A 27,820-nucleotide genomic window follows, 5' to 3' on the forward strand; every position below is an offset into this window, starting at 1 on the left:
TTTGTTATATTTAGTAGTTAGGATATGTTAAGATACTAATTTAGTTTATGATTTATTATTTCGATGTTTATCTCCATCACTTTTTATGTTTATCATTGCTTTATATAAGCACATGTCACGGTTAATGGAAGTGGAATGAAGAAACAATCTTAGAAATTGTCTCTTTTTGCACAAAGGAGGACCGATCCTTCCCTTGAAGTGGATCAAGAGGACGATCTTCCCTCTTGATTGAATACTCTTTCTTTAAAAAGAATATTGTTCTTTTATAGATTAACATAAAGGGATGCAAAATACAAATGGATGATTTGATTGTAAACAGCCAGTTACTCCAAAAGCTTATACTCTCAGAGTTAGTCTTATTTAATCATTTACACTGCAACACTCCCCCTCACATGTGGGGCCTCTTTTTGGGTTGGCCATGAGGCAATTGCTCTGATATACCATGTGAAACAACCAATTACTCCAAAAGCTTAAGCTCTAAGAGTTGGTGTTAATATAATCATCTATATACTTCAACACGGTCGACTTATATCTACTCCGGGATTAGGAATCTCATTTCTAGTCTCTCTTTGATAGAATATATCTATAACAAGGCTAAAGCCCAAGGTCATCTGATGAGATCCTGTATTATCATTGAATACTTCTAACCACTAATATGATATGCACCAGGTTCTTACCTCTTTCCCTCTATTTGCTTTTGATAGCATTTATGCACGTTGAATCATGCATGTGGGCAAGCCATCCAGGCAAAATTTCTCTCAATTTACAATGGGTGTTCGAGGTCATTATTAGCATTAACTTGCCCAACCATCGTGTCGTAATGAGGGATTACCCCTTTGAACAATACGTAACAAGCATATCTCATCATATTGTAAATTATGATGTGATTGCTTTTCATTGAAACAATACTTACAGATCAAATCCTTATACAGACAGATCGCTAGGATCTGCCATTGGGTTTGCATGCCGTGGGGTCCTGAAGATGAACGGACCGAATTTCATACACATGCAACATCTATACTATCAGATTGTAAATTTACTTGTAAGGAGAAGAAAGGAAGGGCTTGGCAAATAATCCTGTCGCTTTCATTAATGAGCAAAGATTAATCACCGAAGTTCAGTGATTTATTGAAATTGAGCATATGAAGGATCTTCAACCTTTAGCAAACTTGGGAAAAGAACCCGACAATGCCTGAACTTGTTTAGCACACTCAACGTCAAAGAGATCATCCAAGAGTTTTTCAAATATCTAGGGAAGTTAACAAACTTCTGGATAGATTTCTTGTAACAATGTTAGCAACAACAACAGATTAACATGTCCTGGAATAGAAGTTTCTGAAGGCCCAAGTTGCTTATTACATATCCCAATGGGGCTGTTCTCCGCGGGGATAGAAAGCCGAGTTTTATTTTATCCCTGTATAGGCTTGCTATCCATCATTCATGTCAGGAACGGCCCCAATGGATATACAAGTAGAGTAGCCTATCCCAGGGCTTTTATTCAAGATAAACTTATCCAAGCAAGGTATCCAATCCCCAGAACAGCTTATCCAAGAATTTCTATGCCGGTGGAGCATAGCCCCAATACAGCCGATTTTATGGACAGATCACCCATGGTTGCATGCTATTTTCATCTACTTACTGAAAAGCCTATGGTCATGTACTCATGCCTTGCAGTTTATTTTTGTAAGGATCCAAGCAAAATGTTTAAGTGCAAAGGAGGAAACTAAAGAATCATGTTTAGCCATGCCATTACATGAAAATTCATCTGCATCACCTTTATATATTGGAAAGTCACAACTGCATTTTATAAATATATATTTTTTTCATGGCTACCTATGGTTAAGGCGTACCTGAACATACCCAACTGGATCTTTGACCTCAGAACGATAAAATGATTCTAACCTTATGATGGTTAACTTGCTGCCAATTTTAACTTCTTAGGGGGTGGGTTTCCTCCGGAAACCAGCACATATGTATAGAAACACAGCATTGCGCCACTGCCAATGAGAAAAAAGAGAAGATCACAGAAATGGTTATACTCCGAACATACAATCTCATTAAACGATAATAATCTCATTAAACGATAATATCAAAACACATTTCCCACAGTACCTCAGGACAACATAGAACCCAGTAGGAAAGTGTTTCTTCGTCTGCACTACCAAAAAGCATCAATGGTTAAAGTACGAAAATCAGTTTAAGGTAGGGGTAAAAGAAAACAATGGGTACAGTAGGCCCTACCAAGGAGTATGTCTGAAAATGCTTCCCAAGAAGTGCAGCAGCAAGCGCTGGAATGTCAAGAAAGCATAGTGGAGTTATATAATTGTACCAAAGAGGAGATTCTACAAGAATGAATATCGTAGTAACCTTCATGATAGTAAAAGATCTGATGATTAAGGTAGATAATTATTTACGAATGTAAAAAAAAAAAAAAAAAACTGTGAGGTTATGATTATTTATGAAATTCAATGAACTAAGAGTGGGTGCCAGCATGACTTCAGTTAATTCTGTCAGTTGTATTGTCCAACTCACCACAAGTGCTTGTAAAAACTATGAATGCTATTGATTTTTTGCTCTACTGTTTTCTATATTCTCTAGATTTGAATTGACTTTCATCCTGTATTGATTTTGGCAGGGATGAATGCTCTTGATTTTGGTCTCTTCACTGTTTTCTATATTCTCTAACTTTGAATTGACTTTCAGCCTTTGTTGATTTTGGCAGGAATGAGGACCAATGATACTCGGATACTTGGGTAGGTGATAAGATACCAATACTCGTACTTGGATACTCAATTATATATTTTTTTTTGAAAGGTAACGATATCCAACGTAGGCCTTTGGATGCTCTAGTGAGAAGAAATGACTCGTGCCAAGTTGATGGAGTAAAAAGAGCCAAGGGCAGACCGAAAATAACTTGGGTAGAAACAGTGAGGAAAGACTTGATGGCTAGGAACATAACAGAGAACATGACCTTGGATAGGAGAGAATGGAAGAAAACGATCCATGAAGACGAACCCAACTAGTGTCAGGATTAGACTTAGTCAATTTGAGCCTGGTAGATCCTTTCACCTTCTTCATGTAAATTTTCTAAAGATTTCATTAGCTGACCCCAACTAGTTTGGGACAAAGGCTTAGTTGAGTAGAGTTGGTTTGAAAGGTAACGATATGATTTTATTAAAGGTGTGAACCCCAATACAATAATGGGGGATGAGATGTCCCACCATCAGGCCTGCTACAGCAGTTCCCTGTTTGATTACAGAATGGAATTGTTAGAGACTGTAACAATTACAAATACAAACCATTACCCAAAGGGACAAAGTGCTAATCCTTGAGCCCCGGGGTTTCCCCTAAAGCCTGCAACCCAATGCACAGCAGAAATAGGTGTTTCTGCAACAACACCTGGGGTAATTAGCTTCCTGCGACTGAACTTGTAACCTCCACCACGACGGACCAACGTACTAGAACGTCCTCTAAGTCCACACCTTCTTTGGCCAGCTTGTCCGTTTCTTGATTAGCTGATTGCCGTCTATGCTGAAATGAAGGCAAAACCCTCTTAACAAGATCTCTAATTTCTTCAATGATATCCGATAGATGCCATGGCCCAGCTGCTTTGTTAGTGGCCCAAGCTAAAACGTTCGCCGAGTCACCCTCAATTACTCAATTATAATGTTGACCATGCGTATCTTACATAAGCTATTTGAAATTTACTATTAGTCCCATTTTCTAAGCTAATGTAGTTAAGTTTCATGATATTTTACTTATACATCCCGTGTCTAATCTCATGGCTAATCTCATGGCATGAGGCACCCCTATTCGCATCCATGTCCTAAAATTTAGAAAATGCCAATTAGATTCTCCATTCCCGTGTCCTTGTCCGTATCCGTACATGGGTATCATATACCCACCAAGATGACAACTCATCTTCCTAGGACATTATAAGAACAGTATCAGGAGTTCGAATTAGCCATTACAAGAACAGTACCAGGAGTTTGAAGTAACTTTGAATTCATTTATGTAGATACATTTATAGCACTCGAAGTATTGCAGTTCTCTACTATCCAGCACATAGTAGAAGCAATGATAGGAACGGTTCTAGTTTATCTTCTTGCTGGTTTTTAATAGGAGATTTTTTGAACTTTTTCTGTATAAAAAAAGTATGGCAATCTGTCTTAATATCCTGAAAATTCCATACCACAAATACCGCACAGTCTTAATGAAAGAAGATGAATAATGCCCAAAAGAAAACTTGCAGATACCTGCTTGCCCAAAGATGAATGGGAAGTTGGATCTCCCTTGCCTCCAAACTTTCAAGCTATAGATGCTCAAGGACAGCAAAGCACCTCCAAAAAGCACACCAGTGATTAAGGTTGCAGGATTTCTTGAAAAAAGAAATCCAATAAGCCCACCACTTAAAACAATCCCACCTGTGGCAAGATAAAATCCAATTACATAGGAACTGAGACAGATGTTGTCTCATCTGATAAATCATAGACTTCTTTTTTTTGAATGGAATAAATCATTGAGTTTAGAATTTGACTAACTGCTCATAAAGAAAAAAAAAATTCGATTACTGAAGAGAAATATCTAGAGATGGAACTGAGAATTAAACTATGATAATGCGGAATTCGATCAAAGGTCAGTTGCTAGTGAGAGTTACAGATGTACGACATTCTATAGGAAGGATGACTAACAAGGGTGTGTAACACAAACTAGGTAGGACCAATCGGGGTGACAATAGGAATAAATAATTCTCGGATCTGAAAAATTACCTAAATTTAAGAACTTGCCCAAAGGATCAAATGGGAATCCGATTGTTGGATCATTTCGAAGATTTGATAGGTTTTAGGATAACTTTGGAATCGATCTGATCAAGCGAACTCAGATTTGGGAATAAGAAAGTCTGCAGTTGGACTAAATTCAGATACGAAAAATTGAACACTGAACACAATCTGAGCGTTGGATTGGCCCGATTCCCAGATACGTGTTAGCTGTTGGATTAACTGCTAGGATTGCATGATTAAGACTGTTTGCACGAATTAACAACGAAAAGGCAGAGAAGATGATCACAGTGCAGAGAAGCAAAGGAATGTAGAGGATGAAAATTGAAAACTTATCAGGAACCAAATATGTTAGGGCATCACACCACTAACTCTCCAAAGGCATCACACCCAAGGCACCAGAGGCATCAAACCACTGGTTAGATCATGAGCATCACACCCACGTCCGAACGAGATGGAAATCACATCCAGAAAGCAACGCAACAACTTCAATATTTTTTTTAGTCCATGCTTCAATTGCGCACTGGCCTACAAATATATAGACTTCCCTATCCCTAGAATCCCTGGCATGGCTCTTTCCTATGAATTGGGAATAAAGACGCATTTTTCCAAAAAAAAAATATAATGCCTAAGAGTTTGGGGAGTCAATCTAGACTATAAAACAGAAGAAAAATATCATAATTCTGACAATTGGAAAAGAAATTAGACCTAAGACTCAAAACAGCAAAATGACATCTTATTACAAGGACTCTTAAACAAACATCTAAAAGTGAAACTCTTCCAACTTGCAACTAAGAAAGTGAACCCAATCTACCTTCCAAAAAAAAAAAAGTGAACCCAATCTAGGCCTAGTAGGGCCCATGCCACCACTAGGCCTTCAAATTTGCAAAAAGGGAGCCTAAACATACCTAAACTGATATTGCTACCCACTTGTTTTGGAATCTTTCCATCCTTCTCTTTATCTAGAAACTTTTCACTGGTTCGACAACGGAGTTGTATAAGGCAGTGAAAAAAAATTGATAAAGGGATTAGTGAAAAATTCAAAGTATACAAAAACAAGCAAGTGAAATACTGAAATGTGAACTTCCCCTTTCTTATCAGCAAACATATCATGAAAGAAGAGATAAAATAGAATGCAAAGTACAGAGAAGATGATGCCGATGTTGACTTATAAAGCTAAGGAGGAAATTATTATCATATAAATGAAAATCATAAAAGGAACGAAGAACATGTTTGTTAAACCATGTAAAAGCACAAAGATAATGAACCTGAACAAAGTTGAAAAGACGATTGTTGTGCTCTGTTTGCCAAGCCCTTCGCACTTTCATATAATAAATATTGAGTCATGAAAAGTCAGCAATAATAATGGGTGCATACTCACCAAAGGGAATACCAAAACAGAAATCATGGATCTTTGCTGACTTTTTCTGTTGGAAGACACCATTTGTATGTAGAGTTGTCTCCATCCCTAAGTTTCCATCAATCTGTTCTTCAGATGGATAAGATTTCATTGCCCCTTCTAGATGTTGGTTTGGTTTATCGGCTGTAAATCTTACAGAAGTCTTGGTCTCTGAACCTGGATTTTCCATGTTGCTTCCTTCAAGTCGCATAGCAACTGACAACTGGATAATTAAAAGGTCCTATAACCAGTGAGTGTAACTATTGAATTTTTATCTCGCCAAGAAAAAAATCTTGTGAATTGTCGTAATAAGCATCTTTAAGGAGTTCTTGCTTTTCAAAGAATAAAATAGATCAAATTCAGAGAATTCAAGAGTAGAATCTTTATATGAACTTTAACTTTCCATCTAGTCATTACTCATAACAAGGATAATAAGCATTAGCTTGGTTATCCACAGTTCCACACTTTAAGAACGAAAACATTACACATGGAATAAAAGCTACCGACAAAGGTGAAATTACGATAATTGTGTGCATGCATTATAAATGTTTTGAATCAAACGCTTAAACCTGCAATAAAATGGCCGGAAAAGAAATAATTCTTTTTTTTTTTATCAGAAATGCACTTGTCACTTGAAATTTTTTTCCATTGTGATATCTGTTTGTTCTTTCTTTCTGCCACTCCTTTTCTGTTCCTGGTTCTCGTCCTCGTTTTGTGTTTGGATAAAGCACCATCCTTTCAAAAATAAAAATAGAGAACTACTCTGGAAAGGACATTTAGACTGAAAAAGTTTGTAATATTTTCATTTGATTCTACATTTCTTTACCTATAAAAAAGAATAGAATTTTTTTTCCCCGGAATTTATCTAGGAACATGGGATCGATCTTGAATTTTATTGATGAAAGAAAATTACAAGAGGGGGAAATTCCACCTAACCACAACTTACTTACAACAGATGTTTGGAATACCCAAAGCATCACATCTAATAGCGCCCCTAGCATTTATAGGAAGATCTTTCCACTGATTAAATGCTTAATTACATTTTCTTTTACAAGCTTAATTTGCCAAGGAGTCAACAGCTTGATTGGCTTCTCTATAGGCATGGGATATCCTAGGCTTCAGCTCCATGATCAACGTTACCATACCATTATAAGGAAAATTAAAGTTTTCGGCTACATAACAAACAACTTCCATTAATGACCCAAAACTTAAATTCATGCATTTAGTCAATTTACCATACCGCTATATGGAGATTTAAAGTTTTTGGCTACATAACTAACAACTCCCATTAATGGTCCAAAACTCAAATTCATGTCTTACAGCCTTCAATACAAAGCTTACAGCCAACCCTATCAGCAAATGACTTCAGCCAAAGTTTTTTCTTTTGGAAAGGTAACTAAAATTTTATTAAGGAGAAAGAGTAAACAAAGATGTTACGGAAGTTACGGAAGGTGCGGAAATTGCCCCTCATCTAAGCTGTGCCTGTCAGCCCCATCATTAGCCAAGGAGAAGAAAAAGTATATTTTCTTCCACCCAGACAGGGCAGAGATTGCCTCTCATCTAAGTTGTGCCTGTCAGCCCCATCATTAGCTAAGAAGAAGAAAAAGTATTCCACCCAGACAACATCCCCTCCATTCTATCCACCATCGGGGCCCATAGGGACTTATAAGAAAATGCCCACACCAAGAAGGAGTCCCAAATACAATATCAGTAACAACTAACAACACTACATCTGAATACCCTAGCCAGATTAGTGCATTTTCTGTCAGCAATGGAACCTAGTCACTGTCATTAAGCCCATACAATTGATAACTATTACCATTCAGATACCAAATAGCCATAGTTGACTTGTAGCTTGTGTTAAAGATCGTCATTAACCATTTCTGTATTTTCCTATTGTATTGTTTTCTCAGTGGGGGGAAAAAGCCACCAAGGCACTATAATGTTACAGCTGATATAGACATTGAGATTCCTGTGAAGGACGGGAAGAGATTGACTTTTCCGGTCTTCCATAAAAAAGAGTTTGAGCCACCGAGTTCAATAGATATAAACTTAGAGGCCAAGCCGAGGGAAATGGAGAAAGAGTGAGTAGGTATTTCTTTTGAATCTATTCCACAAGACAAGGTAGAAGGAAGATAGAGGATTTCAAGGGAGGTGCTATACCATTCAAAAAAATGGAGGCGCTATCACGAATATGGGCAGAAGCTTTCAAAACAGTGAATATAACCGTTCAACAGCGTTTCAACCATGGTTTAAAATTTCGGTTTCGGTAACTGTTTCGGACCCCAACGAAATTTGGTAATTTGGTTCGAAATTCCAGACCAAAATTTTGTAACACTTTTTTTTTTAATTAAAAAAAGCATATAATCAAAATTCCGGACCGATTATGGGTTTCCCTGGGTCCTCAGATATGCCTGTTAACTGAAGTTCCTATACAGCAATTTTGTCAAAATGTTTACCCTCATGAGTCAAGACCATTCCTTCTGTGTTCTTGCCTTCTTGGGTTTAAAATTTATGTCAATAGGATTTCAAATCTGTGTTCTTGGGTTTACAATTTATGTCAATAGGATTTCAACTCTAGTATTGAGGAATAAATCTCCATATTCCATGCTTCACAAGAAACGGCCAGATTATGGGCTTCCCTATGTCTTCAGTTATGCCTGTTAACTGTACCTCCACAGCATTTTTGGCCTCAAGACCATTCAGTTTGTGTTCCTCAGTTACACTTTACATCAAGCAAGTAATCATTTTCCAGTGTACATGAGCAGATATTTGTGTTCTTGGGTTACACTTTACATCAAGCACCAAAAGTTTCTTGATTAAATACATAAGAAGAATAGGGGACCCAGGGGACCCTACCATTGCTAAAAAGTCAAGTGATGTTGACATCTTCCCATCTCAACCATTTTCTTAACACTATGGCAAATCAAGCACAACAACTGGCAGAAAATCCAGTATTTAACCTAAACTAAACATATTGAAACTTTTTATCACATTATTCAGGATTGGAAGAAGAAACAAGGTAAATTTTTGGGAGGATAACTGCTTTAGTGAAGTCTCGCAAAACACCATTTCAAGCACTGTTCAGGTTGGCTGCTGACAGGAAAGAAATGGTTGATTCTCAGTATAGGCGATAAGATGTAGGGGTGTCTTGGACACCATCTTTTAGAAGGGGATTTATGGGTTGGGAAGTGGATGTGGTGGCTAGAGTGATGGACTTGTTGGAACTATACTTATGTAAGTATGCAATATGATGATCGACGAATATGGACACCAACAATGAACGGAGTATTCAGGTAGATATGTATAAGATACTGGCAGACACAAGAAAAGCAGAGGCTATGTTTGTGGGGTTATGGTCTATTCCAGCATCTCCACGAGTGTTAGCATTCTAATGGATGCAAGGTCGTGACTAAATCCTGACTATTGATCATCTCACTAGCTGTATGTGCCTTAAGGGTCGAACAGTCAGTCCATGATTTTCTTATCCACTGATCAGCTACTGCTGAATTGTGGAATTTATTTTCTCTATTTTCGGGTGTCAGTGGGTGGTGTCAAAATCCATTGATTCATTTATAGAAGCTTAGCCAACATCAGCTTGGTCATAGAGAGGCCTACAGTCCTTACACCCAAAATCATATGATTACCCCCTACCATTTTCTTAATACCCTCAGATCTTCCTCATACTTACCCGTGTCATTGTAACCTATCACGGTAATGAAACCCATAACTCTCTGAATTAAATAAGATATAATAAATCGCTGTTGATTGATCCATCTAGCACAGAGTACCATACACCAAAAAGACGAATTTCAAGCTCTATGAGAGCAGAAACAGCCCAGATAACTTCGAGATCAACCCCCTCATGCCTGAATTCCATAATAATCCTGACGCCTTCATTTGTAATCAGTCAAGGCTACGCTGTTGATATCAGACCTGCTGAACCGACTGTCATCTGGGATGGACTTCAATAGATGGTCAATTGTGTGTGCCAATAGATAAACAAGACGAAGATGAGAAGAAGAAAGCACGTGGATAGTGAATGAGAATATGAAAGAAAACTTCAATATAAAGAGGGAAGAGGTCTAGAATACATTAAAAAAGGATAGAAGTTTACGGGTTGTGAGCTTCACAAGTCATAAAGGTGGCGAATTTATCATTCCCCATATTAAATTCCTTGGATTATACTATATATACTCCCCAACATTCTTAGAGAAAGTCCCCACTTAGCCTTTCCCCAACATTCTTACAGAGGAGTTTTTGAATTTTGAAAATAGAAACAGATTGTAATTCTATGTAAAAGAATACAGCAACATCAATACACAAGGGTCATGAATAAATACGATGGATTACCCTTTTGGGCTTATATCTGCCTCAATCAACATCATAGTTCTCCACGTTTCCTGCACAAGAAAACAATTGAATGCGTTTTCCTACCTACGCAATTTTCAAATAATCGGAGATCTAGTTTAGAAAATGGTAAGCCATTCGAAAGGAATTAGGGTTTTGTAGATTATATGATTGGTGGCACTAAGAGGTTCTACATAGTGTAATTTGGAAATGGAAATAGAGGGAAAATGAGTTGGAGAAAGTACGCGTAAAGGTTTGAATCTCCCGTAAGAAACAGATCTGAGGACCGCCTTGGATTTGAAGCAAATTTCTTCAGAGAAAGGAATTTTGCAATGGAGACGCTGATAAGTCTGAAGAGAAGCTTCCATCGCTGCAAAAATCTGAGCTTTTTCAGCGAAAAAAGGTCGACGAGAGAGAGCGCCTTTTTGGGCAGGAGGTTGGGGTTTGTTTTACGGGCGAATAATAGGAAAGGGAGGTGATATTTTCAGTTTTCACAAGTGCTGGATTTACTTTGACCGGCGCTTGTATTTTGATCCACTTTTAAAATAAGGCCAGGCATTGTGGTCATTTCTTATGAAATAGGTAGTCACTCTTGTCTTTAGCACGTGGGAGTTTAGGCACACAATAACCCCCCTCTTCCTGTTTTGAATGATCACACAAGAATCTCTTCAAGGCATGTTTGGATGTATCGGTTCTAATTTTTCTATTGTTTGGTTAATTCATTCACTAGAGATTTTTTTTCTAGGTGTTGTGCAGATGTCTTGTATTCTAGCATTATACAGGATTCTTATGTGCGTGATGCACGGCGAGTCGAGCTGCACAGTCAAGCTCACCGGAGTGCAGGTTAATGCCTTGAAAAGGAAAATTTAATTTTGTGCTTTTCGCAAAAGAGTATTTCGAGAATTTTGTTGATGTAGTGGTACCGATATATATGCACCACATATTAGGGTTAAGCGTGGCAAGAGTTTTCCTTTGTGTTTTATAAATAGATTTCTGAATAGACAGAATAATTTGCAATCCAGTGAGTTTCTGTTTCACTGGTTGTCTCCTTTTATATTAAAGATAAGTTTAACATGACAGTTACACCCTTAAGAAAGATTAATTTAATCCTAAGACGATAATAACAATGAAAACTCTTCTTCTGTGGACGTAAGCACGCTGTCGAACCACGTAAATCTTATATTTTCTTGTGTTTCTTTGCATCGTTTCCTGACATTTTGCTTCATATTGTGTTCGATCCAAACTGAGAAGTATTTCTCGGTTTTCTGCACTACGGAAAACAAAAAACCTAGTCTTACCAATAATTTACTTTTTCAAGAAAAGGAAATACTTGTATACCATTGAACACCCCTATTTGTGTAGTACCATAAGTTTGAGAAACTGATAAAATTAGAAAAAAAAATTAAAAAATTAAAAAATTTAAAAAAAGAAAAACCTCAGACGGAGGCGGGAGGTCCTAAACATGAGAATCATCTATGTACAAATGAACAAGTAAAAACTTAGGCTACTAATATTGGCACTACCATGTCTTTAATCATTGCACAAGCTCAGCTTGTCTTTTCTTTTTTTTAATTAGCTTCTCCGTGCTTTTTGGAAACTGTAATAACCTGGTATTTAAATAATAAAAGACAAGATAGTGAAATAGTCAAAAGTCGTGCCAATATCAGTAGCCAAAATTTATTATTTGTGAATCTTTCTATTGTTCCAATATTTCACCATTGTGGGATGATAATTATGGGTGATGGGTTTATCTTGTCCCCACTAATAAAGTTCCCATGATTCACCACGAATGGCCTCCTTTTTTCACAATTCAAGATATTGATCTTAACTCTTAAACATGGAACTAAAAAAAAGTTAAAAAGAAAGTCACTTTTATGGTCCATATAAAAGACACTTATTTGGCTTACTCCGGCCTCATTTACATGATCGGATCAGTTGATCTTAACAACAACCATAAGTCCAGCCAAATGCTGTCTCCGAATTTCGGAATTTCGGCAAATTTCGGTTTCGGTCTCCGAAATTTCGGATTTCGGTCGAAATTTAAAACCTTGGTTGAGAATACCTTGTCCGATGATCATAAACCTTTAATCTATAAGCCCCATTTAGGGTTCTTTGAAGAAAGTTAAACCATTAATTTCTATAGTCTTTTATACTACAGGATGTCCTTTCGAAATAGGATCAAAACCATTGGTCACCTCAAAATGTTCTACAAGATCAACGGTTTTGATTTCACATCCATGCTGCCTATGCTCCACTGAAGGACCCCAAAAATTGCCTTTACCATTCATGGTAAAAGTGATTCTCAATTATCAAAGGGAATTACTACATTAGAAAGACACTTTTACTATCAATGGTAAGAGGCAATTTTTGGGTTCGACACAAGAGGAGGGCATACAGCCATACAGGGCAAAGTGCTAGAGATCAAGACCTGTGATCATGTAGATAATTATCAGGCAACCAATGCTTAAGATGGACTAAATAACCAACCGTTTAGCTTTCTCAGTGGAATCATAACCGAGGGCTGTAGATTAAAGGCCTAGGATCATCCGATCTTGGCCAGCCCTATGGTTGCCACTGAGATCAACGTATCTGATCACACAAGTGAGCCATAATCTCAGCCCAAACATGTCTTGTAGGAAAGCAAGAGAGATAGACGTGGAAGGAAAGACCACTACCCATAACAGAATAAACAGATTTACAAGCAGAAACTTCATGTTTAAGAACCGTGTTTTTTATTCAAACTCAGTTTGGAAGATAATTCTCTCCTACTCTCCTTTCACTCACTCCTTCCCTTATCTTCACATACACAGCTCTCCATTCTCTATATAACACAAAACTCCAATCCTCACAGACATAGAAGTTAGCTAGTCATGGCTACAAAAATTTCAAGACATGGGTGCTTAGCTCTTGTGTTTGTGTGTGCATTTCTGATTAATATGGCCGTCTGCGAGGTCCAGAAGAACGACACCCGAGCCATGATTGATAGGTACGAGCAATGGATGGAGAAATACAAGCGAAATTACACAGACAGGCACGAGTGGCAACTGCGCTTCAAAATCTACCAATCTAATGTCGAGTTAATTGACGCCATTAACTTCATCAACGCCTCCTACAAGCTTATCGATAACCAATTCGCGGACATGACCAACGAGGAGTTCAGGGCTACGTACTTGGGTTTCGTCCTCCCTCATCAGCAACCAAAGAGGAGAAGTAACTTCATGTACAAGAACAAGAACACGACTGAGCTTCCGGTTAGCGTGGATTGGAGGGAGAAAGGGGCTGTCACTTCGATCAAGGACCAAGGGAATTGTGGTAAGTAGGTCTAAATCTCTTTCTTCATCCAAGTATATTCATCTTATTAGAATTTTCATGTGGGAATCTCTTCTATCCACTTCTTGGTCATATGTACCACGTAAATGTGATCAGGTCCATTGATCTGATTGGCTAGCACAAGTTCGGGCCATTGCTGTTGACCCATCATGTCTTTTGTATAGGCTCCGTTCGGTGGCTTTCCCTCCATTTCTAAATTCTTTTTTATGAAATTTTGTTTCATGCATTATTAATGTTTATAATAAAATCACAATCTATTCTTCTTCACTTCACTTTCCAACTTTTGATTTTGATTTTTATCCTCCAAGGGACATCAGTTTTCCAATGTTTGGTTAACTCATTTTTCATGGATTTTTTTTTTCCAAAATAAAATTAAAAATAAAATATAAAAAAATCAAATTTTCTATTAAGTTTCCACCCTACTACTCCATGGAAAAAAAATTTCCTGCATCCATATGGCCCTTGCATGGAAAATGAGTTCTCCGCCATTTGGCAAAGTCATTTTCCATGAAAAAAGTCTTTTCAAAAAAAAATAAAAAATAAAAAATAAATAAATAAATAAATAAATATATATATATATATATATATATATATATATATATATGAGAAAACATTTCCTACACACTTGTGTAGGTAAGTTACCTACACACTAGCTTAAACTACAGTGGGGGCCCACATTGTTTGGGTGATCCAAACCACTCATTTGAATGGTCCTCACAGAGATAGGGTGTCCACAAAAAATCAGATCCATAGGATCATCCCAACCCTACGATTTGTGGAGGTAAAATGGACGTGTATAAACCTTCACAAATTAGTCCATTTTTGCCTCCATAGTTTGAATGGTTGGGATGATCCTATGGATCTGATTTTTTGTGGACACCCTATCTATGTGAGGACCATTCAAATGAATGGTTTGGATCACCCAAACAATTATATATATAGAGAGAGAGAAAACATTTCCTACACACTTGTGTAGGTAAGTTACCTACACACTAGCTTAAAATACAGTGGGGGCCCACATTGTTTGGGTGATCCAAACCATTCATTTGAATGGTCCTCACATAGATAGGGTGTCCACAAAAAATCAGATCCATAGGATCATCCCAACCCTACGATTTGTGGAGGTAAAATGGACGTGTATAAACCTTCACAAATTAGTCCATTTTTTGCCTCCATAGTTTGAATGGTTGGGATGATCTTATGGATCTGATTTTTTGTGGACACCCTATCTATGTGAGGACCATTCAAATGAATGGTTTGGATCACCTAAACAATGTGGGCCCCTACTGTATTTTAAGCTAGTGTGTAGGTAACTTACCTACACAAGTGTGTAGGAAATGTTTTCTCATATATATATATATATATAGAGGAAAGTGTCTCTAGTCTCTCCCCTAGATAAGCTTATCTACTCCTCCCTTTAAAAAAACACAGTGGGCCCACGCTGTTTGGATGATCCAAAGCATTCATTTGATAGGTCCTAACATAGATAGGGTGTGCCCAAAAAATCAGCACCAAAGGGTCATCCTAGAACTTCATTTTGTTGGGCACACCGTGTCCAAAATGGACGCATATAAACGTGGACATTTATATGTGTCCATTCTGGGTACCACAAGGCACCACAAAACAAAGTTCTCGGATGACCCTTTGGTGCTGATTTTTTGGGCACACCCTATCTATGTTAGGACCTATTAAATGAATGCTTTGGATCATCCAAACAGCGTGGGCCCACTGTGTTTTTTTAAAGGGATGAGTAGATAAGCTTATCTAGGGGAGAGACTAGAGACACTTTCCTCATATATATATATATATATATATATATATATATATATATATATATATATCATTGTTTTGTAAGAAAATTGCAAACCTACTAGACCCTCAACTTGTTTTTTCCATAATTATTTTCCCTACATCCAAACAGCCCCATAAGAGTGTGTTTTCCCTTTGAACACAGGATCTTGTTGGGCCTTCTCAGCGGTGGCAGCTGTGGAGGGCATCACCAAGCTTAAGACGGGAAAATTATTGTCTCTATCAGAGCAAGAGCTTGTGAACTGTGACGTCCAAGGCCAAGACCAAGGCTGCAATGGTGGCTACATGGACTTGGCTTTCCAGTTCATAAAAAAGAACGGTGGCCTCACCACAGAATCAAACTACCCTTACCAAGGAATAGACGGCCCCTGTAACACTGCCAAGTTGAAAAATCATGCCACCACGATCACAGGCTTCGAGGACGTGCCGCCCAACAATGAACAGGTGTGAAACGATCAATTACTCCAAAAGCTTAAGCTGTTACAGTTGAACAACACTCCCCCTCACGTGTGGCCCCTCTTTTTAGGGTTGCCCTACACGTGGCATATGTGGCTACTATTTTGGATTGGCCATTACATGTGGATTTTTAATATCAAGGAGTTTTGGACCGCTCTCCCATGTGAAACACCATGTGAAACAACCAATTACTCCATAAGCTTAAGCTGTTAGAGTTAGCATTATCTAATCACTTGAATTTACAGGCTCTGCTCGCTGCAGTGGCAAACCAACCTGTTTCGGTGGCAATCGATGCGGGTGGATATTCTTTCCAATTCTACTCCGGCGGAATTTTTGATGGCTATTGTGGGACTGACCTTAATCATGGAGTGGCGGTGGTAGGCTATGGAAATGGCAGCGGTGGCGGAGGCAATGATAAGTATTGGCTGGTGAAGAATTCATGGGGAGCTGATTGGGGAGAGAAGGGTTATATAAGGATGAAACGTGATGTTTCTTCTAAACAAGGCCTCTGTGGGATCGCAATGCAAGCGTCTTATCCTCTCAAGAACAAGGGGTCTCACCGTTGATTGTTTCTTTTGGATTCAATGTGCATTGCGAGGGTGCATGGTTTTATCTAATAATAGGGGGTGTTTATGATTTTCTATAGTAGGGGCTCTGTCTGGGGTTAGGAGTATATATCCTTGGATAGACTTGTTATCCTCTGTTCACTTTGACTCAAAATCAAGATAATTTCAAGACAAAATTATCCAAGAGGGATAGTCAAATGCTTCATAATTCTTGTGGATCAGACTCATCATTTTTGGACTCAAAATCGACTCTCAAAATCCAAAACAAACAAAGGTCCAAGGTTAGCAGCAACCTCTTCTTTTCATTTCCTACATCCTTAACATAGTCACCACCTCGATTATCTTGTGCTAATCTTGGCTATTTGAGGTGTTTTCCTACAAGGACCTCTTCTTTTTTCCTTTTTCTTTTCCGCACGAATAATTTTATTAAGCACAACAGAAAAAAAAAAAAAGAGGAATTAAGAACAAATACCAAAGGAAATAACATGGACAAAAATAACCGCGAGGCAAAACACATTCAATTCATACTTCATCATCGGTCCTACATTTTCGTTCAAGTGCATTCTCAAAAAAAGGGGCTTAGACATAATCTGCCTAGTTTCACGACAACTCACATTCGAGGGCTCTATAACACCCCCAACAGTTGTTTACAGCAACTGCACTAATCAGAAAAATAAATATAGGAAAATTTTCATAACCTGAATCCAACTCACCTTAGAATCTCTCTCCAAACCGAAAGAATAGCGCACCTGTCCCCGCATTGTGGTCAACTGCATACTCGGCTCGCACAAGACCCAGCTTCACTCCAGCCCCGTACGATGAACCTTGACCCACTCGCCGGAAGAACTCCGTTGGATTACCTTTGACATCCTTTGAGCTTCCCAAATCATTCCCGTGCTCCGCAAATGCATAAACATGTGTGTTTCTAATGGGCACACGTAGCTCAGCCGCAAGCTGAGTTGAAGAAACCAAATTATAGTAATTAGTATTAACTTAATCCTTACATCATGAGAACAGTACTAAACCAGCTGAAAAAAACAGTACCAAACCAATGTTCAATCAGTGAATAATAAGATGATATTGTTATATCTGCACCCTGTTTACCAAGAATAATACATGATGATATAGGAGTTGATCACACTAAGGCCCTGTTTGTTTTGGATATTGAGATCTGATTGTGAGTCCAAAACTGATTAGTGGACCCAAAATTAAACCTAATTTTTGGTCCAATAATCCATTTTGGACTCGCAATCGGTTCTCAAAATCCAAAACAAACAGGGCCTAAAAGTGTAAAAGGTAGCTTGTTTTTGTTTTTCCAGTCGTGCTTACCTCGAGTATGTTCCTGCAAGCTCCCAGCTCACCCATGTTGTAACCTCTCACTGAGTAGGGCCCGCCAAGTGTGAAAGCATCATAACTTGGGAGGTCTCCGACACAACCACCATAGTGTCCGTGAAGGACCAAAACAGGTGGTGGTGGTTTACCGGCACCTTCTTCCACTGGCTTCAACTGAATGAAGCGGGTCATTGTCAGCTGGTGGCGATTGAATATTGGGAACTTGCTGCCGATGCCGAGACCCTGGTCTACCTGCAATGGGATTTACTCATTTACATATATGCATCCACAAGGAGAAAGGAAATGCTAGCTAAAAAATCCATATGATAGGTTAAATAAATGACAAAAACACCTAAGCATTGAAGATAAAAATAACAATCCACTTCTCAATAGCGGATAACAATATTCGTAAGATTAGTGAAATTTCAAATTTCAGAGAATTATTCAGAATGGCCCTATGTCTGTAGCTACATTTTGTCATTTTCATGACAGTCAGGACCACATTGAGAAGAAACACCAATTTTTAATAAATCGCTAGATATGGTGAGAGGGAAAAGAAAACTGTGAAATAGTAGGTACTTTCTTCTTAACCTTTAAGTCTATAATTTCTAGAATTTAATCTTTCAAAAATGAAATAGTTTCTACAAGTTGACTACTCACTATTAGGAGTAGCAAGACAGCCGCGTAAGATGACTGAGATTGAATTGGCCTTATGGTGGGAAGACACTTTTCAGTGACAATTCAGCAACAAAAAAGTTTTGGGTAGGTATAAAAGAAAATCTAAGAAATATTATTGTAACTCATGGGAATTGATAAACCAAAATTCAGGCAATTTTTCTCATTTAGTATAAGCAGAATGTAGCTGAAATGAAGGGAAGTATGGTCAGGGAATTTAAAAAATGACCATTAGCATTCAAAAGCTTATATAGGATACAAACAAACAAGATTCACCTGAAAAACGTCCCTCTCACCAACAACTGTTCCATTAACAAACTTTGTGTTGTCACGTGTAATATTTGCTTGTGTAAATGCCATGCGATCAATGCCGGTACCACTGAGAGTTGTTGGAGGCCCATCCATGCTTAACCCACCACTTGGCAATGCTCGAGAACCATTAGTACAAATACTACTAGTTTCATCACGTGTTGTGATTTCTTCCATCACTAGTCCATAAGTGAATTTGCTTTGTTTGGTAAAGTTCTGCAGAGTACAGATAAATTAGATTGGAGAATGGAGCTTCTCTAAAAGTAATGCATAACCACAAAGCAATAGAATAAAAAAGAGAGAAAGAAATCACGAAACCAACCTCTGTGATATTGGCTTTGAAGCCCACTCTGTCAATCCATATAGGTGGAACTTCATCCGCACCGGGGCCACCAGTGAAAACGGGGCTCAATTTTCGGCTGTTGAAGCAGCTCGTACGGAAGGTGCGATTGCGAGGATTGTATACACCATCCAGATATGGATGCACATACTCAAGCTTGAAAGCAAGATCGTCCTGAACAAAGGGAAAAAAACATTCTCAAGACTTTTTCCCAAAGTCTTACAAATTAAAGTAATAAATCATTTCCAAATCGACATAACCGAACACTAAATATCAGAATACAACCACAGTTATACAAGCCTTTACTCTTATCTATCATATTTCCCTCTCAATATCTTACATTTTGCATGATATAGATCTCAAATGAAAAAGTAAAGGGTAATTTCCTAGCCTCTACCTACACAGAATATTTTGTACAAAAGCTCTGAAATTTTGATCATATAGATCGTATCTTAGGAGTAATTCAAACATTACTCTCCTTTCAAATACATATATAACCCAAGAGGTGCACATATTGGGACCAGATTTCACAGCATACAATTTTTGCACATGACTTCAGTGAATACATCAGTATGCACTGAATCAGATCCAGCCAACTATTAGATTATCCCTGCCAAACTCCGTCACACTCTTTTGTAACTGCCTCTCCCATTCTGCTGGAATATTAGCAATATCATTTTTATTTAGAGCATATGTACCAAAACCAAGATTCTGTTTGTGAACAGATATAATTTATAAAGAAAAATAGTTGAATACACTAGACAGGATGATTCCTTAATAAATATTAGTTTCTTTAAAGATGCAATTCTGCTAATCATTTTTTTATTTGAATGGTGCAATTCTGCTAATCATTCATCATCTTTCAGTTGATTCTGCCCTGAAAGAATTCACTATTCAAAACCCAGGTGAAAATTTTATAAAATAAATCGATTAAGAAATAGAAGGCATAAAATTTATAAAAAAAAAAAACTATTTCAAAAAAAGAAATAGAAGGCATCATTCTTGGTGTCAACTTTAGCGGCTAGGTATAATTTGTAGGAAAACTTTATCTCAGTTGCTTTACAGAAATAATTCTGTTAACATCCATCACATTCTTGATGCACGCATTTAAGGTCCCCAAAGATTCCTTTCACATTATATAGCACAAAGAGCATATATCAAGTTTGAAGTAATTAGCTTATTACTAAAAACTCAATGGAACATTTTCAATATATAATACTGATAAAAACTCAATGGAACATCAGGTAAAAATTCTATATAATAAAAAGATCTGAAGCTCCTGCATAAAAATGGATATATGCCCAGTGTTTAATACAGGTTACAAAATTCTGTTAATCATTCATAATGCTACTGCTTCGAGCAACTAAAGGTCTGCATAGGTTACGAATGGTGTTAAACAGAGAAAATCAGTATAAAATGAACCATTAAAAATGGGATAATGATGATAGCCACCCAAATAAAAGATTGGTGGCATGTATGAAATAAAAAGATAGAGAAGTTGGGTGCTAACTTCGGGTCAAACATGAGAGAGTAAACTATTCCAGAGAGAGAGAGAGAGAGAGAGAGAAGCAAATGAAGGACCATAATACCTGAGGATTGAGGAGGTTGCTGGAGGTTACAGACCCAAGTATGGATCTGTTCAGCCCTTTGAGATTCCTATGTTCAAATGAAACAGTTCCACCGGGCTGAATTGAAGCCTGAAAAAGGAAGACGCTATCTCTAGTCAGTATCCCACTGCAACCGGAATTATTCAAAAAAAAATAAAAAATCACATTGCAAGCAGAAAACAAAGACCTGATCATTGGCATGGATTTTGGTCTTAGAAATACCAAAAGTGTAAATCAAGTAACTTGCCAAAGGATGCAAAAAACTAAATGCAAGAAGATTAGTAACTAATTTAAACAGGTGATTGAATATACCAGGGTTGGTCGTCCTTGACGTCCGGGAACAATACTCCACTCTGTGCTAACTTCAGCCGTCTTTTGCTCAAGTTCTTTAAGCTTTATCTCAACTATAATTCCTCCCTCATTCTTTTCATCAGGCCGTGGGTTCACTTCAATGTTGGAAAATAATGCAAGCGAGTTTATATTTCTCAGAGCTTGTTTCCCTGCCTCGATATTAAAGACATGCCCTTGTCGAAGCTGCACCAAATTAATTCCCATGAAATATTTAGCTTACAAATACATATAGGATGCCAGTTGATAAGGAGGACAGTGCCAAAACATGAGAACGCTAAAATTATCAGGGAAAAGATGTATTCAAGCATGGCAGTTGGACTTTGAATAATATGCTTGAGGCACATGTTTCAAAATAATAAGGAGACGGAGCATTACTTCTGGAAAATAACAAAAACAATGTGTAGCATTGTTGTAAGTAAACACATCAATCTTTAATATGGAAAGCAACACAAAAATTTCTCTGTGAAGATTGACTAAGCTATGCTAAGAAGACACTTGCAATTTGAAATTGAGAAGGGTTGTGTCAAGTAACTATGGCAAGAGAGTAAGAGAAGAAAGCATTCATGAGTTCTACACATTAGCCATTACATTTTTTTCCCTTTCGAGCAATAACAAAGAAAAACTTTATTAATAATTACAGAGAAAAATAGAACACTAAAAAGAAAGAAAGTGGGACAGCTATCCCCAAAAGAACCACCAAAATTGAGAAGTACAACTTCAACATTCCACATTCTATAATGGAACCGTCACCTCAATTCACGTTCACTTCTCTAGCCAGTCCATCTGCCATGTCATTAGCACTTTCTAGGAAATGCTTGAAGCTCAAGAAACTCATCCTATTAACATTGAGAACTTAAAATACATAATTTTCTAATTTCCATGGCTACAAGAAAGATTTCTATAGCACCAACACTTTGTATAGCTCTTCTTTAAAAGCGTGCAATCTGGTAATTAATGCTCCTACTTCTGCTACAATTGAGTTTTAAATTTGCCAATAGGATCGAAAAATGCTTTGACTTATTATCAAACTCATTCTTAAACACCCCGTGAACTTTAATCAAATTTAATTTAATGGTACTGGGAGAAGTAATGCATCTCGGTTCAATTCTAACAACCATGGTCCATACCCTTATTCAAAGACAACAACTGAATATTACCTCCCAATAAGCCCCACAACCATTCTTAATACAAGCCCACCTAATAATGGATAATTTGATCTCCAAAATGATTAACCAAATTGATCGTATCTCATTGTTAAATATTCTCCTTATGCTATCCTGTGCTATCTAGAACAGGGTCACTACAATATGGGGTACAAGAAAAGGTATGCACTATGCCTACTCCCTCAGGATACAGTTTGATGAAGGTATGCTCATTCTGGTCGCTCCTCTGTCAAACGGTACAAAGGAGGAGGCTCATTCTGGACCGCACCCGTATATATACTCATAGTTGCCGGAAACTCCTTGGGCGGGTGGGAAACCCGTTTCCCCTAAAACGTGTTTCTCGCGGTTGGGAAACTCGTTTCCCCTAAAATGAGGGAAACAAGTTTCGGAAACATTTGCAAAATATGATACAAAATTGGAGAAATGTTTCTGAAACACATGGGAAACATATTGAAAACTTATGTAAATAATGCGTAAATGCGTGATAAACGTATGCAACACTTGTAGAAAACGCATATAAAATGTGTAGGAAACATGTGTGGAACTTATGAAAATCATTTTGGAAAAAACACATCATTTCCTCAAACGTTTCTCGTACGATTTTCTATTGTTTCTCGTTTCTTGTTTCCCCTATATTTTTTTTCATGCGTTTCCCGTTTCCATTTCATTTTTCGTTTCCCGAATTCGTTTCCCACCCTAGTAACTATGTATATACTACTCAGTATCTATATATTTGATAGTTATGCATGTAATTATTTACGAAATATAAACTGATGGTGCACAGTTGGTGTGTTTTTGTTTCTTAAGTAACAAGAAAAAAATTAGAACCACTGCCTAAATTTTATGTCATCCCATTGAAATATCCACCTGCAATCTTAGAAAACATTAAAGTAAAAGAAAACGTTAAGGATAATGGGGCTTGTCATCTCACGCCGTCCACCTGCGGAGGGACTGCAGTATCCAATACAAATGCACGCACTTTCACTACCCATAATTGAGGCAAACAAGGTTTCCATCTAGAAATGACATTAGGTATGAAGAGCCATCAATATTAGCACAATATGAAATTCAGAACGCTATACCTTAGAAAGTAAAAGAAAATATAATGACGATTACATTTATACAAATTCATTTTTTCTATATTACCCTCTATTCATTCGGAAGAACCAACAGGTGACATGAAGCGTAGTATATCCAAGCGGGATTCTTATTGCTTCTTTTTTTTAATGGAAATGTAGCTAACGAAACCACACACGAAAAGAAAGTGGTAAGCAAAGTACAACAATGTCCTTATCCTAGGGAATCAAGCATTGTCAACCATGGGCTGGTTGAAACTGTTTGATATCAGCAAACAAACCCTTAGAGCGGCAAGTTTAGTGATATTAATCACAAAAAGGACAACATCGGTATTCTCACTAATGTTCAGATAGCCGGATCACAAATGGCCTATGATGCTCTGATGCCTATATGGGATTGGCAATACCATATCAGACAATATATGATATCAGTACCAATAGGGACACCACATGTATATTTATATTAGTTGAAGCAACTATCATGCATCAAATACACACACCAGTGTCATTGAATTAATTACCATGCTTTATGTTTGTTAGAGTCGGATATTTGCAACTCGAATTATGTACATGAGTTTTATAAATGCTATAATCAATATATAACAAATTCCTTTTTCTAAGTTAAATGTAGTTAAGTTTTAACTGTACACTGTGCACACATACTGTTATGTGCCTAATCGGCCGTAACACAATAAACAAAAAGAAAACAAATAAGAGGGGGAGAGAGGTTGATTCGAGGCAACCGGACCTCCTAGTGGTTCAAATCGAGAGGAACCATGACTCTCCTAAACAAAGTTTCCCTTTTTTGATGTAATTTTCTTCTCTTCCCTTTCATTGAAATACATAAACTTAAATACAAGTACAATGAGAATGCCACATCATCATCCCACTTACCACTAACATGACACATAATAAAAACTAACACCCATGAGTCTAAACCACATACCCACCAACCTAAAATGCAAATCCCTACAATAACTACCTTGCAACTACCTCCTATACACCATACACATACGTATCACATACATACAAAAGTCTCATCATAGAACGCAAATGCAACAAATCGTCTCAGAATTATACAAATTGGACTTGCAATAATACAAATACAACTTATTAAATCTCCGAACATATTATCTATCTTTGTTTAGATGCCTTATAAGAGTTATTCAATGTATTGAACAACTTTAGAGGAATTTTCTTTGGGCTGATTCGACTGAAAAAAGCAATATACCGCCTGGTTAAATGGGAGAATGGTTGTCGACCAAGGTACGAGGGGGGACTTGGCTTTGCAAGCTTAGAGCCATGAACAAAGCACTTTTGGCAAAATGACTGACGATCTGGGGAGGATAGATGTCATTTGTGGGTCTCAATCATTGAGCACAAGTACGGGGCATGCTTTGGCAGGTGGATATTGAGCAGTAAATACAAATCTAGCAGACTCACGGCGTGGAGAGACATTCTGAACCAAAAGGCCTTAGTCCTTAAAGGAATTCGTTATAGGGTTTATAATGATATAATCTAGTTCTGAAAAAGATCCATGGCGCATGGAGGTGCATCTAATGGACTTGTCCCCTGATTTATTTGATGTTGCCTCCTCAAGAGAGGCTAAAATACAAGACTCTTTGACCACATTGATGGCAAAGTCTTCATTTGCTACTCCCTGTTGGACTTCCCCTGGTATTGTTATGCTTAAACTTAATTTTAAACTTCGGAAATCTAGGTCCAACAGAAGTGGGGAGAGTCCTGAGGGATGATGCGGGTGCAACTAAGTAGACTTTCTACAGCCCTATTGGGATTCAAACGAAGCGGACGTGTTAGCAATCTTGCACAGCATTCAGCTGGTAGGTTTCAATATGCCTAATCCTCGCATGTTTGAAGGTGACTCACTAACATGATCAGATTGATAAACAGTAGAGCTTGGTACCATTGGGCATTCGTCGATACTGACGAAGAAATTCAAGAGCGCATAGAAGGGTACATGGATCTTTTTCAGCAAGTGTGGCAATCTGCAAACAGTGATGCCGATCAGGAGTTAGTAGGCCCCACCTTGAGTTTTTCGATTTTCTTCCCCATTAAGGTTCTTCAGAATCCGTGGGGTTTCTCACTTTTAGTTTGTATCTTTTTTTTCTGAAACATAGTTTGTTTCTTATATGTTTCCTTTTTTGCTTTCTGATGTAGCTTGGCCATCTCAGCCCACGGAGCTAGTTCCCTCTTCTTTCCTTTTTAACAAAATTCTCATTGTCATTAAAAAAATGATCAACTTCTGATACCCAAAGCACATTATGCAAATTTTCAGCTAGACCCAGATCATCATACGCTAACAACAGGCTTCATTTAACTAGTTAATAAGAATTTCAAACTCAGCAAATAAGATAAATGCACACAAATTTCAGAAACCAAATCTACACATCAACATTAAACATATAAAACAAATGGAAAATTGGGACCATTTACCAGCTTGGGCAACTCTCTCCACACAACAGGAAGCTCCGTATTCCCCTCACAAACATTCCCCAACTTATCTTGAAACTGAACCACCATCTGAGTAATATCCCCCTCCACAACCTCACAAACAACTTCCCTAGTATTCAAATTCCCAAAATTCACCACTTGCGCACACGCATACCCCTCATCATGATACCACTTCTGCACACGATCCCGAATCCTCTGCAACAACCTAGCACTCACCTTCCCTTGCTCCCTCAACATCTTCAAAACCTCCATCTGAACCGGAATCGGAAACAAACACGGCCTCGCTCTCTCAATCCTCCTCCTATACTCCTTCTCCTGACTCCTAAAATAATCCATTTTCTCCCTATCAGTCATATCAGGATCCATCTCCATCGGCTTCGATTGCTGCATTAACCCTACATTGATGCACCGAAACGCATCCGCCGATTGCCAAGTGCTCTCCGTGAACGAAATCGTGACTCCGATAGTCCCATCAGGCTTCGTCTTCGCCTCTAGATCGGCCTTCTCGAACATTCCACAAGTAGCTAGGTTTTCAAGCTCCTTCTGTAGGTGAGCTTTGGTGTAGATCCCTCCCGGTTTTAGGGTTACCATTTCGAAAAAAGAGTCCTCTGTGCCTACTGTAGTTCTACGGCGGAGATCGAAGAAGAGGATTTCGGAAACTTTGTATCGCTTGAATCCACTTAGCTTGTTCAGTTGAACTACTATGTTGGCTGGGAGTCCATGGAAATCCCATTCTGATGAGGATTCTTCGTCTTTTGCGATGGCCGCCGGAGAAAAGAATCTTGACCAGAAATTTCCATCGCCGCCGGGGCCGCTGCCGTCGCCACCGCCGGAGCCGAACCAACCGCCGTTATTGCCGCCTCCTCCGGAGCCGGTGGTGAGAGGAGATGGAGAGGAGAGATGGAAGATGAGAGCGGTGAGGGAGGAGAACGTTAGGGTTTTGGTTACGGTGGAGAGGGTTTTGGATGGGTTTTTGATTGGTTTAGGGTTTTGGAAAGAGGAGGAAGAGAGATTGCATTTGGGGGTTGATATGCGACGGTGGGAAAGAGGGGCGGAGGGGAGACTTGGGCCCCACAGTTGGCTGTGAGCCATCTCCGTTCTCCACAGAGAGAGAGAGAGAGGCAGAGATAAGAGTCAGAGAGCTCTGTCCCTCGGTTTCTCCTCTGTTAGGTTTTTGCTGAGAAAATGCAGTGTAACTCAATCATAAATAATGTGGAGGGTGTTTACTGTTTAGCCCTAAGGATTTGGTGGGCCGTCACATGAATATATGAAAGTCAATAAATCAGGACCGTTGAACTACCTTAATCATTTGATCAATGTGCTAAGAAGAAATTTGAGGTGGAGGGGTAGTGCCTTGGATGCACGCACCACTCAGTCCGCTTGGAGATAGTATAATTTATTAGGTAGCGAACAGGGCTTTTTTATTATTAAAGCGTGAGCCTGAAGTCTAATATTTTAACAGAAGAGCAATGGAGTCCACTTCATCGGACGATCCAAACCGCTCATTTTTTGGCCTATTGGTTGTACGTCAATAGGTTGTACCCTGTAGCTCATCATCACTGTAGATGGAGATGGAAATGATCTACGGGGTACAACCTATTTACGTTGTGGGCCCACAAATGAACAGTTTGGATCATCCTGTGAAGTGTGCCCCACTATACTTTTTGAAAAATACTAGACCTTTCGCGCAAGCGCCAAGCAGCATCTAATTTTTAACGAGCATGCATAAATTTTGTAAAGGGAATTTGCTAGGGACCGTCCCAGAAGGAATTTCGCAGACCGTCTGATCAAGAGAGAGCGGCCACAT

General features: G+C 38.3%; 3 protein-coding genes across 6 annotated transcripts; 1 reads left to right on the forward strand and 2 right to left on the reverse strand.

Moving 5' to 3' along the window:
- Positions 1–1,720: 1,720 nt before the first annotated feature.
- On the reverse strand, positions 1,721–11,072 carry LOC143890404 (protein FATTY ACID EXPORT 1, chloroplastic-like). 4 transcript variants are annotated; one of them, XM_077395062.1, is made up of 7 exons: positions 10,773–11,072; positions 10,531–10,580; positions 5,687–5,754; positions 4,257–4,424; positions 2,242–2,288; positions 2,113–2,153; positions 1,721–1,997 (listed from the first exon to the last, which is right to left on the reverse strand). In XM_077395062.1, exons 1-7 carry the CDS (start codon positions 10,893–10,895, stop codon positions 1,913–1,915), a joined length of 582 nt encoding a protein of 193 aa, XP_077251177.1. In that variant the 5' UTR covers positions 10,896–11,072; the 3' UTR covers positions 1,721–1,912. The 4 variants fall into 4 exon arrangements, with proteins under 4 accessions (XP_077251177.1, XP_077251176.1, XP_077251175.1 ...); XM_077395061.1 differs by lacking the exons at positions 5,687–5,754; positions 10,531–10,580 and adding an exon at positions 6,160–6,400 and having other exon boundaries at positions 2,113–2,158; positions 10,773–11,065; XM_077395060.1 differs by lacking the exons at positions 5,687–5,754; positions 10,531–10,580 and adding an exon at positions 6,160–6,400 and having other exon boundaries at positions 10,773–11,062.
- Positions 11,073–13,367: 2,295 nt separating this feature from the next.
- LOC143890406 (senescence-specific cysteine protease SAG39-like) lies at positions 13,368–16,896 on the forward strand. Its single transcript, XM_077395065.1, has 3 exons — positions 13,368–13,839; positions 15,812–16,110; positions 16,368–16,896. Exons 1-3 carry the CDS (start codon positions 13,398–13,400, stop codon positions 16,686–16,688), a joined length of 1,062 nt encoding a protein of 353 aa, XP_077251180.1. The 5' UTR covers positions 13,368–13,397; the 3' UTR covers positions 16,689–16,896.
- A 280-nt stretch (positions 16,897–17,176) lies between these two features.
- TOC75-III (translocon at the outer envelope membrane of chloroplasts 75-III) lies at positions 17,177–27,207 on the reverse strand. The gene is made up of 7 exons (XM_077395064.1): positions 25,996–27,207; positions 21,264–21,485; positions 20,934–21,041; positions 19,327–19,518; positions 18,972–19,220; positions 18,018–18,272; positions 17,177–17,642 (listed from the first exon to the last, which is right to left on the reverse strand). Exons 1-7 carry the CDS (start codon positions 27,103–27,105, stop codon positions 17,403–17,405), a joined length of 2,376 nt encoding a protein of 791 aa, XP_077251179.1. The 5' UTR covers positions 27,106–27,207; the 3' UTR covers positions 17,177–17,402.
- Between the last annotated feature and the right edge of the window lie 613 nt (positions 27,208–27,820).

Source organism: Tasmannia lanceolata, unplaced genomic scaffold (assembly GCF_043159265.1).
Source record: "Tasmannia lanceolata isolate RefF3 unplaced genomic scaffold, GAP_Taslan_0.1 ptg000013l, whole genome shotgun sequence".
NCBI classification, from domain to species: domain Eukaryota; kingdom Viridiplantae; phylum Streptophyta; class Magnoliopsida; order Canellales; family Winteraceae; genus Tasmannia; species Tasmannia lanceolata.